The sequence below is a fragment of the Mchenga conophoros genome, linkage group LG5 (assembly GCF_057382185.1).
Source record: "Mchenga conophoros isolate Kocher_MC1m ecotype Shallow Benthic linkage group LG5, M_conophoros_male_GT1.1, whole genome shotgun sequence".
NCBI lineage: Eukaryota > Metazoa > Chordata > Actinopteri > Cichliformes > Cichlidae > Mchenga > Mchenga conophoros.
In genome coordinates, this window is record NC_140530.1 from 11,200,533 (window position 1) to 11,216,798 (window position 16,266).

The 16,266-nt window shown below is 43.1% G+C and overlaps 1 protein-coding gene across 3 annotated transcripts; it reads right to left on the reverse strand.

Moving 5' to 3' along the window:
- Positions 1-12,337: 12,337 nt before the first annotated feature.
- Positions 12,338-16,121, reverse strand: tada3l (transcriptional adaptor 3 (NGG1 homolog, yeast)-like). Of its 3 annotated transcripts, none has more exons than XM_085273252.1 (9): positions 15,692-16,121; positions 15,349-15,592; positions 14,968-15,215; positions 14,708-14,813; positions 14,468-14,603; positions 14,274-14,377; positions 14,046-14,152; positions 13,487-13,678; positions 12,338-13,380 (listed from the first exon to the last, which is right to left on the reverse strand). In XM_085273252.1, the coding sequence occupies exons 2-9, from the start codon at positions 15,556-15,558 to the stop codon at positions 13,188-13,190; spliced, it is 1,296 nt and encodes a 431-aa protein (XP_085129378.1). In that variant the 5' UTR covers positions 15,559-15,592; positions 15,692-16,121; the 3' UTR covers positions 12,338-13,187. The 3 variants fall into 3 exon arrangements, with proteins under 3 accessions (XP_085129378.1, XP_085129377.1, XP_085129376.1); XM_085273251.1 differs by having other exon boundaries at positions 15,903-16,120; XM_085273250.1 differs by having other exon boundaries at positions 15,349-16,120.
- Positions 16,122-16,266: the final 145 nt, after the last annotated feature.

A 16,266-nucleotide genomic window follows, 5' to 3' on the forward strand; every position in this document is an offset into this window, starting at 1 on the left:
CATACTTCTCTCTCGTGCCTAGGCTTTCTTTTCAAAAGCTACACCAAGTTTCTTTTAAATAATGCAGTGTAGTGTCATTCTTCCACCTTCTAGTAGATTAATGAATACAAAACAACTGTAACTGTATTAGGCTGACTGAGGCTGTAAAGAACTGCTAAAATGACTTAACGATGCTAACTCAGCACTGTTAAAATTTAACCCAAGCAAGAATCACAGAGCCACACAAAGTAGTGCAGTCTCTGTACCAAAACGGCCTTCAAGGCCACTCTAACCTAAAAGGGAATTAATCCCTACAGACATCTGTGTTAAAATACCCAACAGCATTAAAATCCATGTTTAACCTGTTATAAAAAAGTGTTGGTCTTTTCATAACACCTGTATAATGGCTCAATGAAGCATGGCTGCTTTGATTGACAGGTGTGCTGATAATGCTGTAGCCGGTCACTGCTAGGCCTCAGCTTTGGTGGTGCAGCCTGTTCAAGAAGCTTCAGTTTTGATTAGTAGGTGTAGTATTTTATTAGCATCGATTAGCAGGTATGGAGTGGGTTGCATGCATACAGTTCATAGATGCAGTTTGCTGAGCACTTACCCTAGCATGTCACCCTCGCATCTAAATATGGTAAATTATTATAAAGCCAAAACTTGAATGAGGAAGGTTTAAAATGCAGAAATCATGGGTAACATTTAAGTGGTTACATCTATCACTTTTTAAAATATGGTTAAAAAGCAGGATTTTTTCCTATGGTCCCAGCTTACGAGCCAAGCTTGCTAGCATTAGCTGATAACTTAGCACTCCACTGTAGTGTCCAAACATATGGTCACATATGGCTCTAAAACACAACAAAAAAAATCAAAGATGGTAATGGTCACAAAGCGGTGGTGGTGACATCATAATAACCATTTCCATCTTGCTATTCTACACTTTGTGTTTTAACCGTATTCATCACCTTATCTTTGCAAGTTAGCATAATAGCATTTCAGTTAGCACCAGAGGATGAGCATTTTGTTTTTCACAACACTGGAGCAAGGGTGCTGTCAGGGACTAGAACATATTTCCCCCACACTGGCTCCCTGTTATATCCAGAATCAAATTTAAAATCCTTCTCATGCAAAGTCTTGAATAATCAGGACCTATTTTGCCTTAAATACCTCATATTAGCGCTTAGACTGCTGGGGGCTTCCTTATCACTCACCTCTTTTTACTTTCTATGTGTTTATACACCACTTTGCATTTAATCGTTACTTATGATTATTTTCTGGCTATTTTCCACAGTATGTATTTTGTTCCTCCCGTCATCCTCAACGGCAGATGTCCGCCCCTCCCTGAGCCTGGTTCTGCCGGAGGTTTCTTCCTGATAAAAGACAGTTTTTCCTTCCCACTCTCACCAAATGCTTGCTCATGTGGGGTCATCTGATTGTTGGGGTTTTTCTCCCTATTATCCTCGGGTCTTTACCTTATAATATAAAGCATCTTGAAGCAACTGTTAGTGTAATTTGGTGCTTTATGAAAGAATTAAATTGAATTGATGATAGCAAAATAAGTTTGTGTTCAGGAATTGTGTTAAGGATCAAAATGTACCGACAGAGTAAGAAGCCATGCAATGTGTTTAGGACACACTGCAGACGATTCCAACACACAGAACAAGTTGCAGTTTTTATAGCTGCAACATGTCAGAGATTTTTAAACACTTGTGTTGAGCAGAATTATTATATCTGCTGTTGCTGTGTTTACTGGTTGCGACTGTAGTGAGGCAGCTCTGGTCCCACTCGTTTCTCTTTACTTCACTTTGTCACTATTAATCTTTCACTATCTCACCCCAGTCCTTCTGTGTTTGTGAACTCGCTCACACATTTGTTTACTCAACTTTTCTGCTTGTCATTTGTACTCCCCCCCCCCCCCTTTCCTAACACCTCCCCATCTACCTCACTTCAGTGCTAGCAGTTCTGTTTCTCCTCACGTGCCGTTTTCCCCTTTTTTTGTCGCCCCTGTTTTCTCTCTCTGCCTTTCTCCTCGTCTGTTCTCATCCTTGCTTATCTTTTTCTCCTGGTCACATTCTTCTTTTGAATTACATGGCAGAAACAGAGCCTGGTGTCAGCTTGACGAACGAGGTCACGGAGGTCCAGCAGACCTCGTTATGCTGAGTCACCACGAGGCCTCTCTGTCTGTCTCTCTTTCACATGCACATACAAAATAAAAGGTTCAGTCAAATCTCGCTCTCCACTTGCTTCTCACTCTGCTGTGCCACTCTGACGTCAAGTGATTCCTCAGAAGAGTCATGAAAACAGTCCTATCTTATCATACCCCAGCTCAACTTTAATCACAAACTGCTCGCATCACCATGACTCTCAAATTAGGCGCCCATATGAAAAAAAAGAACCTTTCTATAATTCAAGTCCTATGTGTGTATAGAATAAAATATCAATGGAAGGTGTAACAGCATGATTACTTGCACCTTATTAAAGAAAGGTAAGTGTTGTATTTTATTTAGAAACTATATGACAAGTGTGAGAATCAGGCAGCCCTGATTTGAAAGTTAATCTTTCATAGAGAGTCATAAATTACCCATTTTATGAGCGTGTTATTTAATATTTGGTGTATACTGTCTATAGAGCCTCCTGTGCCTGTGATGCTCGTCAGGGCGCAGCCCCGATGGGCCCATCTGGGCCTGGGGAGTGTTGGTGCAGTGGCGTCTGATAGGCTTCAGCTACTATATTTACCCTGCCTCTCATAAGAAAATACCAGACCCAAGAAACCCATCACATGTTCTCTCCTGTGGCCTTTTCCCACATCAACAACACATTGAGATAACATGGACAGGTCTGGAGAGAGTCAGGTTTAAATTAGAAGCAGAGACAGTCAGTAGGTCAGTGAGGGGTGGGGGACGAGTGATCGGTATTAAAGCATTAAAAGGCCAATCAACAGAACAGATGACTTAAACGGGAGAAGTGGAAAAACATCTCTGGACACTAACTTGTTTAAACAGGGTGTACTGACATTGTTTGTGTTGCACCCAAAATGAGAGACAGTCTAACTGTAACCAAGGGGAACAGAAGCTCATGACAACAGAATCCGATTGAGTGGATGAAGAATCTCCAGTTGGGACACCCGTGCTGTGCTTTAGCCGTACTTGAAGGTGACATTGTCAGAGCACAGTGCATAAAGGATCGCTTATCTCAGTAATGTGCTGGAGGTTGTTTTGCTTTTTAACCCAGTTTGCAATAGAAGAAGTGTGAAAGAAAACAACATGTATGATGCATGAAAACAAAAGAAACAGAAACCAGGAAATGAGAACTAAAAGCATTTCAACTGATTGAAAACTTGCCAGTAACCTCAAATTGTTCAAATAATTAAGGAAGCATTCAGCCTGCTGAACCTGTAAGACTGCACAGATAGCAGAGGTTTAAAGCAAAAGACTTCTATCTTCTAGATATAACAACGTTTTCTTCGAACTTTAAAAAGAATATTTGGAACTATAGCTGAACAGCAGTCAGTGTTATACATACATATTGTAACTAAATCCCAAGTTGAGAAGAATCAGCGATCTGAGGTTTACATAAGCTTGGAAATAGCGTTCATACTCTATTTCACTGTGCTTAAGTGATGATACCTGGATAGTGTAAGGTGGTGGGAAGTATGGTAATCTTTGAAAGTCAACAGTGTTTCTGGAAAGTGACTTGGAAAGTGTGCACACGGGGGCCGTGGTGTCTGTGGCTGATAAAGGCTGAGACATTTGTGGCTCAGTGTGAGTTTTCAGGGCTCTGGCAGAAAGTAGTGCTTATCCAACTGCAGGCCTGCGTCCTATCAGCTGCTTTTGGACGGCTGTACACGCCACTCTCACACCTGCTGATTCTTCTGGCACTTCCACAGAGGTCGGTGATAACGAGATGAGCCACACGAGATGGCCTTATGCAGGAGTCAAGCTTGTGCTGAAACTTCTTAAAGTCAAACAGGAGTAAATGATGAGGCAGAAAAAAACATACAGCTGGAAACAGCATGGTCCCCCATTGAAGGGAATTGATTACATTCATGTCATAGTGCTGTGCTGTGCAATCGTGAACATGTGGATTGCAGTTTATTACCCTGCATGTGTGTGTGTGTGTGTGTGTGTGTGTGTGTGTGTGTGTGTGTGTCTCCTCCTAGTAGTTGTTGCCCTCACTCGTGCTGTCTTCCCTCAGTTCTCAGGCCTGTAATGTGATCTGAGTGTGTCTTACTCAAGAAAGGGCCAAGGGGATACCCATCACAGCCGATCTGCAATCACAAGCTCAGGCACCCCCCCACTCTGCTCTCCCCCTCAACAACAACCACCCCCTGCCCACCCTCAACACATCTCACAACGCGAAGCAAGGGGCTGAGGCGCCACAGACGCTTCCAGCCTCACATCCCGTGTCCATTTCACACCACGCCAAACCACCAGTCTATAGAAGCGCTGGCATGCACACTCAGGGAAATGTTTTCACTCCCACTGAATGAGGAGCATGCTTTGCAGAGAGTGCCTGTTTGTTCTGTGCCTTTCTGCATGTGAGCACCTAATGTAGCATGGGTAACACCCTTCACGGGGTGAGAGAGAGAGAGAGAGAGAGAGAGACAGCAGCGGAGCCGAGCGCCAGAAGACAAGAGAGGAGGTGAACGGGCAAGAAATACTTAAAGTGCTGTGATGGTAATGCGGTAACAAGGTCCGGTCATCACGCCGCAAAATAACTACTTGTTTACTGCATATGTGTGTGCATATATGTATGTGTTTGTAACATGTTTAGCCCCCAGACGGGTAGGGCTGGCGGGGGGAGTGGAGGTGTTGGTTGTGTGCCATATTTCCTTATCTCTGGTCAACATGCTTGTGCTAAGGGAGCAGCGCCTCCACCTCGATCTCAAACCCAGCCTGCCACTGTTGGAGGGCAGAAAAGGGAAGGGAGAGTAAGAAAGAGAAGGGGGTTGAGGTTCTCTACAGCAGGAGCAGCAAATAAAGAGAGAGACAGACAGACAGAGAGGCCCAGCACCTGACAGCTACTGACAGCTGAGCTTCCTCTCTCAGTGGGGCTTTCGTGACCACAAACTGACACACTCTCTCCCTCTCTCTCGCACACACACACACACAAAACACAATGATCGATCCACTTTAGCTTTAGACTGTCAGACTGTGCTTCTGACTGTGTGGCAGAAGCACACACACTATATGTGTGTGTGTGTGTGTGTGTAGAGGAGGAGCTCTTATATAACAAGTGTGTGACTGTATGAATGCAATGTTTTTGTGTGCTTGCCTTTCTGCGTATCAGCTCAGACGGTCCCTATGTCTGTAGGTTTAAAGTGTGTCCACCAGTGTCTTCCTGTGTGGTAACAGGCCACAAGAGGCAGGAAGCAACAGGTGTAAAAGAGGAATTAAGAAGAAAAGAAAAAAAAAACACGCCACTCCTTCCACCTCCACCCCTCCATCCTGTTTGCCTTTTGACCCTTTGCTGTCACTCCTGGCTTACTGTACCAGGGCAGCTGTGAAAATGACCTCTGCCTTAGCAGCGCACAGCAAAAACAAAACATCATACGTATCTCTCTCCTCGTGTCAAAAGTGAACTGTAAGTGTTCTGTTTCTGTGTCTCCCGTCCGCACGAACCAGCACATGACCTGCATCTCACTTGGGTTGTTATTTAATCAAAGGTGGGGGGTAGGAAGCAGCTGCTGATGTCACACCCAGGACAGGCCATTCCTGATAAGAGCGCTTCAGACAGACAGCAGCAGATATGGCAGTAAATCACATTAGTCACTTGCATCGGTGACACAGCTGTTGAATTTGTTAATTTGTCACAAGGGGAAAGGTCGCGTTTATGTTTGCTGGCTTCATCGTTTGCAAGCGGCGAGGCTTTTTCAAACAGTGGAGAGCTCCAGTTCTATTTTACATTTTTAAAAAAACATCCTACCTTGTGCAACAGGTGTTTCTTGAAGTTCGGATGGATGGAGTCATCAGTGAAACCGAGAGTTCAAGAAACATTTTAAAGGAATGTTTCTCATTGCCTTATTTTGAATTCTCTGCATTTGCTTCCATGCAGACTGTTAGCAATAAGGCAGGAAACAGGGAGAGGGCTTGGCTCTGCTTTTTCTTTTCTAAAGCCCACTAATTAATATGATTGTAGATGATGTGTGTTGTTCTCCATGGACAGAGCCCCAAAAGGTCAGGCGAGATCTTAGTATAAACTTTATAAAACGCAATGATTCTTAATGAGATCAAAAAAGGGGCATCTTTTGATCGGAGGAAGGGAGATTGTGCTAACATAAGATGAAATATACAACCCGCCCTCTGAGATATTTTTAGCCACGAATTCATCTGTGGTTTCTTTCACAATCTCCTGCACGTGAACCGTCCCCCACCAGTTGCTCATTTCTCCCATCATTTCTTTTTGGTGGTTTCCTTAAACCTCTCCTATTTTAGTATGTTCCACCAAACTTGCCCTCTTGTGTAAAGACAAAAAAAATACCCCTCCAAGTTCCCCGTCCTCTGTCTCATAAAACAACATGGTCCTCTGTGTTTGCGCACACGAGTGTGTGTGTGTGTGTGTGTTTTCATGCACCGACGGTTATGTTCCCCATCCTGTAGGGAGTGATCTGAGCTCAGTACAGCGAGGAGGATAGCCTGCCTGGATTCACCAGCAGCTCTTTATAAGGACAAGGGGAAAAAGGCCCCGCTGTCTCTAAATTTAGATGGACTTTATTAGGCCTCTTGTCTTGTTTCCCCTGTCCCATCCCCTCCTCCTTTGCTGCTGTTAGAAATCTCTCACCAAAGCTATGTGGGAGGCCGACCCTCCTCTCCATCACAGTGAGGGGAGAGTTTGCCTGATAATGATCTGGGCTGATAATAATCACAGAGCAGAGGAAGCAAAAGAAACATGGGGAGAGGGTGACAAAGCAGCAGTGGGTGGTGACAGAAGCATTTTTCATTGTGTCTCCTTTGCTCCTCAACAACTATCATCGACACTGCCGGTGATGTCCTCTCGCTTAGAGTCTTAGAGGGAGACCCGTAGCAGGAAAGTGGTATGTTTATTTATCCAAGCCCAATAAGGAAGAGTGTGACAATTCTCCAAATCCCACATCTATAAGAGTGGTTTCCGTATTCCAGAAGCAGTTGCATTAAATCTCTGTGAAAATATGTGCATATTTATCAATACATAGCCCTCTACATACCTCTGCTATCAGGCCTTATCTCCACTGCAAAACATACTTCAAGAGCTTTGAATGCTGTTGTCCACATTTACTGCCAAAGATAAATAGCCTCCTAACAACTCCACACTCTGTCGTTCTTATCTCACTCATTGCCTAGGTGATTCAAACAAAGAACAGCCAAACACAAATTGTCACAGTGCTTAGGAAAATTCGCTACCAATGCAGAAGGGAATGAGAGAGATCATGGACTTGTAATGGCTTGAGTCTCTCAGAGGAGAGACTCTGTATGCAGAATTTAGCATCAGCACTTTATCGTGATTTATCTTGTAGGTCTTGGATCTAACAGAAGTTAAACCTCAGCTTATGTCATTTATTCTGATCGAAACCAGATATGCTTTTTTTTTTTACATTTCCAAAATACCACAAACACAATCTCTCATATACCCAAACTTAGACTACTCTGATAACAATTCTTCTTGTACACCTAAATAATGAGCAACACCCTCACAGTTTAATGTAAAAGCAGCGAGTCTGTGGTGCTCATATTCTACAAAATACACCAGAGGAATTACAACAGGGCTGGAAGAAGTAGCCCAAGAATATTTATTTCTACTTCACCAATGAGCAGACAGCCCAGGAGCCTGGACAGGTGGGGATGATCAGGGCAGAAGAGAGCGATTTGCATTTGAGCTGCCAAACTCCGGAGTCACAGAAGAAAGGCATCAACTGCCACGCAAATGGGAAGCAAATGAGATTCAAATCAGGGCGGGTTAAAGGAGTGGCCAAAAAGATGAGAGCATATGAGAGTTTTGTGTACTGGTAGGCAGAACTATTTGCAGTGTGCACCATCCAGTCGCTTTTGCTTCTGGCCTTGTGCTAAAAAGCCTTTCCAGTTTTACCACAACAGCACCAGCAGCAGCAGCAGCAGCAGCAGCAACCCTCTGGGGAAGGACAAACCATGACATCAGAACAGTGGAAGGAGCACTGGAGACAATAGTTCTCTGTGCAGGAGAAGGGCCGAGGCGTGGCCTGGCTGGACAGAGGGTCTTCTCAGTGGACCAGCCAGCCTCAGCAGCTGTCTCAACCTCTGTCTATATCTCTGTCACACACACAATTTCAATTCAGCATGAAAGCTGACATAGCATTAGGACAAAGAATCAACAGATTTATGTTGAAACCCTCCAGCTCTATGTATCTCTCCTTGTGCTTGTGCGTGCTTGTGTTTGTGTGTGTGTGTGTCAGCCTTTTATGCATGCTCAGTTCCAGCTAAGGAACGCAGGCACGGAGGTGGAGTAGGAGAGCCACAGAGAAAGAAATATGGTTGGTACACAGTGGCAAAACAAAGAGGCAATGGAGAGAACGCCCTCCTCTGATCTGGGGTGATAGTAGCATGGGATAACTGTGCGTGTGTGCACATGTAAACACACGTCGCCCCGCACAATGTCTGCTCACATAACAGAAATATATTTATTATAGTCTGTCTGTTGATGTGCAGCAGATGCATATCTCGTGCCAAACTTATTTACCCACACCCTCCAGTGGCGGGTCCTCTTCTTCAAACAGCCGTAAAACTTTACGGGCCATGGCAGAGAGGAGTGAAGAAGCTCACCACGTAGCTGAATTTCACACGGGGAGAGGGGACTGGAGATGGAGCCTCGCTGATCCGGTGAGCATCGGGGACACACGCACCACCTGGGTTGTCAAAAGGAGTCTAACTAGCCCTTTTTTCCTCTTTTCTTTCTTTCTTTCTTTCTTTTTTTAAAAAAGAGGCTCAATATGTGATGAGCAAACAGAGGACGAGCATCATTGAGCATGTATGAGCAGTGTATTAACACAAAACCCACCTGCCCTTCAGTTTAGGTCTAATGACAACAAATGCAACAAAAGACCTGTGTGATACGCCCGGCCTCGAGGGGCCACCACAGCAATCTATTCAGCCTCTCATTCACCTGTGAGGAGGACTCAATAGGTTTGCATGTTATTAAAAGCTTTCATACACAAGGGCTGATGGCATTATGGATCTGCATAGAGGACACTCGCCTAAACTGAGGAGTTTTTAAAATAATGACTGTTTGCACCATTGTTAGAAACTCCAGCTTTCTGAGCATGAGGGGATTTTTTAAACAACATGCCAGTTCCTGATTTTATCTTCTGGGTTGTATTAATGTAGATTCAGTAAGTTTCCATTAACGGTCTTGCCATTACACACAAACACGGAAACACACGAGCAAAACACTCACACAATGTAATAAACAGGGCATTATTGCCACCCTCCCCCCGACAGGCTGCTGTTAAATTCGTAATGATTCAGCCGAGTTTTAAGGTGTCGCAAGATGTAAGCTGATTTGTTCCTGACAAACCTGCACGGTGGCGCTCAAGGCTATTTAAAATACAAACAAGCGACCTGACTACATGTAGTTCAAAGCCTGAAATCTGTCATGTCAGCAATGCTTGGGGATCTGACGTCAACCTAAACATGTTGAGAGAAGAGGAGATTTTATCTGTGGGGTTTTCACATGCTTTGTAACAGATTTTCAACAGAGAGAGTTTCACTGCCTTGATCGTGACTTGACCGACTGACCAAGTTATAGCAGTTTCATCAGGAAATAGCTCTGTGTCATAAGATTGTACAGGCCTCACAGATTAAAAGAGGTAGCTTTAAATTAACCAACACTGTCTATTTTTTTTAGTAGTTTCATCTTAATGAAGGGAGACAGAATATAATCCAGAAAAAACACATTACCTAAAAGCTAGATTAAAGTTTCGAGTTGATTTGGATGTCATTGAGTGAAATAAGTACTTGATCCCAAAAACATGACTTAATACTTGGTGGAGAAACTCTTGTTGGCAACCACAGCGGTAAGACATTTTTTGTAGTTGTTCATCAGGTTTGTACACATCTCAGGAGGGATTTTTGCTCCCTCCTCTTTACAGAAACTTTCTAAATCCTTTAGGGATTTTTTTATTACTGCTTGGAAACCCAAACCTTCAGCTTCCTCCACAGACTTTCTATAGAGTTGGGGTCTGGAGACTAGCTAAACCACTCAATGACTTTAATGTGCTTCTTCTTTTGCCATGTCTTTGTTGCCTTGGCAGTATGTTTTGGGTCACTTTAATGCTGGAAGACCAAGCCATGACCCATATTTAGTGTTCTGGGTGAGGGAAGGAGGTTCTAGTCCAAGATTTTATGGTATATGGCCCGGTCTTTTGGCCACTCAGTGCTGTGAAGTCGTCCTGCACCCTTAGCAGAAAAACAGTTCCCATATCATAATGCTTCCACCTCCATGGTGACTGTTGGGATGGTGTTCTTTGGGTCATACACAGCATTTCTCTTCTTCCAAACACGACGGGTTAAGTTGATGCCAAAGAGCTTGAGTTTGGTTTTAAAATGACCACAGCATTTTCACTGGTAAACTTCAGACGAGCCTGTACATGTTTCTTCATGAGCAGGTGGAACTTGCAGACGCTGCTAAATTGCAGCGTCTGCAAGTTCTATTATGTGTGTTATAGTGGTGTTTTTGGTCACTGCTCTTCCCATGTTGTTCTGTGCTGCTTCACCGCCTTTCTCATGATCCTCTTCGTATCATCAGGCAAAATCTTGCATGAAGCTCCAGATTGAGGTGGATTGATGGTCATTTTGTATTTGTTCCATTTCTGAATAATTGCACCAGCAGTTGTCATCTTCTCATTAAGCTGATGGTCAATCTTGTCCCTGATGTCCTTTGACAAATCTTAGGTCTGATTCTGATTTGTCAAAGGACTGAAACTGATTCTGTGCGCAGGCGTGCTTTATATAGGTACGAAGTTGAGATTAGGAGAATCTATAATTGACTGACTGATTGTAATCTTGTGTTACATCTTGTCACACAGGCAATCTGTGGGAACCTGAATTTTGGCTGTGTTGTAGGGGATCAAATACTTATTTAATATTTTGCCTCTCTTCATTAAAATGAAACTACCACAAAAAAATTAGAGACAGCAATGATAGGACTTTGTACACATTTCTAATAAAACGTCCTGAGTTTGAAAGTCACATGGACGAGTCTTTTCTTATCACACACATCAGGAGAAAGAATCACAGAAAAGCTGTTTGAAACTGCTGAGAATGACAAAGAAACATGAGCATGGCTGCGGTCTTTTCAAAAGATACTTTCTGAATCCGTCTGGGTGAACAGCAGTTTGGTGGTTTTTGCTGTGACCATGTGACAGTTTCTTAAGGAAACTGTTTCTTACTGGTGACATTTCTTTGGGTGACTGTTTCTCTGTAGGATGAACTGTGTGACCCACAGCTGCACACTGAGCAACAGTCTCTTACTTTATCCCCAAATCCAGATCGGTGAGGATCATAAAGTGAAAGATGGACATATACAATCACCAACAAAGAGACACACACAGTATTGCAATTATGTCAACCATGGGCTATGTATAGCAAAAGGCACAGACTGCCATCTAGTGGTGCCTCTGGATCCTGTTACTTCCACCTACCCTGCAGGAAATCTGGATTTGCAATGTGCAATGTGGCTTATTAATGAAGACATGTAGCTTTTATGTACAGCAGTTTAAAAAGATTTTAAGAACATCCTCCTAACCAGCAAAAAAAAACTGGTGACAAACAGAATAACTTCCAGTCTAAGAGTTGAGACTGGAAGAGACTTAATTACTACTGCCATTGCTGGAACAATGTGACTGTATTTTATTCTACAGCCCAAAAGCCTCATGGAGAAAATATCTTGTTTTCCTTTTAAATGAAGACAGTTTTAAGCATTCCTTAGAGACCTACAAAGAATGGTTCTTCACCGTATTAGAAGTACTTAAGTATGTGATCAGGTAAACCTTTTCCACCTGCTGGATTTCAGCATCAGTGACTGAAAACTGAATATCATGCAGTGAATATATCTTTGAGATACAGAGATGATGGACGTTACCACCTCTTTAATCGTAATGCACTGTGTTATGCTGCTGGGAACAGTTTTCTGTAATCAGAAGCTCACGTTGCTAGATTACAGCATCGGGCTCCCCTCTTCTTCTTGGTGTGCGGCCCATTTGACATGTTGATCACATTGTTTCTCTCACGTTTGTGTTTTTATTTGATTTTATTCTAATGTATTGTTAATTATGTGGTCAGCATTTTTTAAACATGTTGCTAATAAATAAACTGACTAAGAACATAAAGAAAGCAAAAGCACAAATATCAACAGATGTAACAGTTTTATTGTTTTAATAAGTAGCAATGGTCTATGTCTTTTTTTTGCTCCTGGTGGACCCACTGTTAGCACTGAAGGGAAGAGATGTTGCTGCACACACTGCAGCATCTTGTCTGTTTTTTTAACATATACAAAACCTGTTCTCAAATTGTACTGATGTATTCTTTTCACAGCATGACAATGGCAGATGAAATTTAAAAAACGTAAAAAAAAAATAAAAATGAACCAACAAAAGAAAAACGTTTCAAACAACAGTATAAAAGTCAGTGATGCATGCTGAATGTTACTGATCCGATGATTGCTCTGCTGTACATCACATGGAACAAAAACAACTACAGAAACGTTCCTACCTAAATCATGCAGAGCTGTAATAAACGGTATGTTACATCACTGGCCTCTTTCACATACCTTCCATTTAACTGCTGGAATCTGAACGTGTGGCTTCATACATCAGTGAGGAGCCTGCATTGCAACAGTAATGCCACTAGATCAGGCTGAGCGACACAAGTGAGACTGTTTGCTGCAGAGTTAACATGACTGCATGTGCACAGTGCATATTTGCGAGTTGCTCAGCCCAACCCACTAGAAAATACCATGCAATAACAAGTTATATTAATTTCTATTTACAGTAAGAATAAAGCCATTTTGACCATTTCCAATTCCCAAAAGTCAGCATGGTCTGTGTTCTATCATGAAGCCGGCGTGTCCAGATGCCAGCAGGTCAAAGGAGAGAGAAGCCTGAAAGAGGCCTTTGATGCAACTGACAGCTGTTTGAGCTGTGTGTTAGGTTGAAGAGGTTTCTTCCAATATTTTTTTCACCACAGAAACTGTGGTTTCCTCTATCCATCCAGTAATTTGAGAATGCTTTCCCTCTCCTTCAGTGCTTTCCAGGCCTGATCTTTCTCCTTCTTAGTTGGGGTACGTTTCTTCTGCCTGGCTGCCATGATTCGCCGGAACGCCTCCATCACCTCATTGTCAGACACCCTGACTCTCTGCCTTAACTCCTGTTTGCGCATCTCCTCTTTTGCCAACCTGTGAAAAAACAGCAAATCCAGAGTTTCATGTGATCAAAGATCTCTAACACATGTACAGTTTCACTTAGGTGGCAAACAGAACCACTGCTGCTCTCTGTCCTCACCGTAGCAGCTCCTGCTTTCTGGCTCGGTTGTGAGCGGTCAGGGCTTTGAGTTCTGCTTGTCTCTTCAGCAGCTCTGCAAGGACCTCATCCTCAGAGTCTCCTCCCTGGCCAGGTCGCTCCTCGGAGTCCAGCAACCCCTGGGCTACCAGCTCCTCTTTGATTCGAGCCTCCAGGGAGCGCGTATGAGGAACGCTAAAGATGGCAAAGATCATAAGAAATATGCAGATGCAGAGCGGAAAACACCATTAAAACAACCAATGTTACCACCTTAAATCTAGAACCAATTTTTCCCTTTAAATTTAATGGAGAGGAATTAACATCCACGTTTGTGTGTGCAGGCACAGCTGCATGAAAGTAGACAGCAAATTGAGGTACTTTGAAGAGTTAGCTGCTGACCTGCCAAAACATCCTAAAAAAAGATTGAATGCGGTTTTTCTTTTGTTTCATGCTGAGGATACCGAGGTCTGTGTGGATGAGGAGATGTGTTTAAAAATGGCTGCTATTTCAGGAGGTTCTCTCATGTAATACATCAAAAATGTATTTGATGCTGACATTATACCTAAAAGCTTTTCCTTGGCTTCGGGGTGAAGTCCCAGCACCATCGTTAGCATCCTTTCCTGAAATGTCCGGTATAGGAGAATCCTCCATGGGGGATATAATGTTCTCCTGGAAGAAACCATGCTCATGTATTTATATGTATATTATTATTTGTATTTTTTACAACGCAATAATGCATTGTTATAAGCGTTATCAGGGCAAAAGCTGGTCACAAAATGATGAGTCTGACCTCTACAAGGGCCTGCAGCAGACGCTGTGTGAGAGGACCAAAGGGACAACCGTCTTCTGGAGATTCGTGTTGGGATTCTGACTTTTTCAGCAGCGAGTCCACGTCTACAGCAAGTGAAGATAAATGTTAGTGTTAAGGTGGAGTTACTAGTTCATGCACAGTCACGTGTAGGCACAAGTGAGCCTTCCCCTCACCTTTTGCGTCCAATTCAGAAAGCGGCCCTCCCATGACGCTTTTCTTTTTGTCGTTGGCTCGTGCTCCTTCCCTCTGCTCCTCCAGCAGATCCTCCTGAGCCCACCGCTGAGAGTAGTGTTTTCCCAATGCTGGAATCTACCATTAACACAGATCAGCCCCAAACCTCAAAACACTCTTATTCACTGCATTGCATACAGTTATTTGTAACATAACATTGCGTGCATGGCTCTATGTCATACCTTGAAGTAGTCTGCTTCATCCTCTGGTGGTTTAAGAAGCTCCTCCAACAATCGTACTTCTTCATTTGTAATATCTGCACAGTATGGCTCCACTGAGGCCCAGAATCTTAAAAACAGAAATATTACAAGGTAATATAAGAATAAAGTTCTTTTCTTGCTAAAACACACATCTAAGAATAACTTGAAAATTAGAAGGAAAAAAAAAGAAACATCAAAGAGAAAATAAACTAAGCAGATATATTTTGTAAGTTGTTGCGGACCTGTTGGGAGCATCATTTTTAGGGTTGCGGGGAATGTCTTGAGGGTCATCTGTAAATTCATACTCTTGTACTTTTGGCTGCAGGTTTTTGGTTTTGGGTCTGCCGGGACCTTGGCCTGGCCCATGACCCCCTTTACCGTCCAATTTCTGCTTCTTTGGTTTGTGGCGAGATGAGGCAGCGGGGTCTGGGTCTTTTCCCAGCTTCAGAAAGCGTTTATCTCCCTTCTTATCTTGCCAGTCTGTAAGGATCTGAGATAAATAGAGAGGAAAAAATTATGGTAGCCTTTAATATACAAGGCTGCATCTAGATGCTTAGAGATGAAAGCCTTATGGTTAAAAGAAAAGTTACATGAAAGAAGAGCGGTCACCAGCTTGTTCCTACCTGTCTCTGCTCTTCCAGTGCTCGGAGGCGGCGGGTAGCTGACGACAGCAGTGTCTCCAGCTCCAGCTGCAGGGTATCCAGCTCTTCGATGCCGATGCCATCATCCTCTGAGCGGCCCAGCACAGCAGTGTAGCGGGGGCATACCTTGACATGCTCCACGGGCTTAAAGTCGTAGTATTTCAGTGGGGGGCAGTCCTTCAGCTCACTCATGATGTATTGCAGCAAAGACCTGACAGTGATTTTACTGGCATAAGACAAAGTACTCATTAGATTATCAGACTGGCATACAATGTGAGTCCAGCTCTGTGCTGTAGCTCTCACACACAAATTCAGAAACACTTACGTACGGCCGCACGTACAGTCGGGACTGCTTTAAAGAGCGCAGGCTCGCTGGGCCCGAAATGCTGGAGAATACGTTTAAATTCTAACAAGGGTTTCTTTTATATTCATGATTTGCGCACAGACGCTTTAAATATGGGCGTTTTAAACCCACACCACACAAATATAGCGCACAAATTATAATGTGTATAATATTTTAGAGCAGCGATAGTTACCTTCACTGAATGGCGTCCATGATGGGTGAAACCATTGTGGTAAGAGGGGGGTGTGTGTGAAAATTATTCACCTAAAATGATGTCCCATTTTATATATAATGACGATTCTGAGGAGAAAAAATAAGATAGTTAAATTTTTACAAAACCTAACCAGGCATTTTAAGTCGTAAAAGCAATTTAAAAAGTGGCAAGTCTGAGAATACAGAGTCTGGAGACTTGGCGCTTCATAGAGCCTGTTGAGTAGTCTATCACAATGGTATCATCGGATGATACCAAATCTAGGCGTATTAAAAATATTTGCTGCCAAGCTTTTAATTTGGAAGTTTGACAGTATAGTTTGTGTACGTTAATCTTGATAATTGAC

Bases quoted from the DNA above. Each gene is read 5' to 3' on its own strand.
- tada3l (XM_085273250.1), bottom strand. From the start codon at position 15,615: ATGAGTACTTTGTCTTATGCCAGTAAAATCACTGTCAGGTCTTTGCTG. The intron at 14,814-14,967 runs GTCCGCAACAAC...TCTGTTTTTAAG, and splicing joins AAAAATGATGCTCCCAACAG to ATTCTGGGCCTCAGTGGAGC. The intron at 13,381-13,486 runs GTGAGGACAGAG...GTTTTTTCACAG, and splicing joins AGAAAGCAGGAGCTGCTACG to GTTGGCAAAAGAGGAGATGC.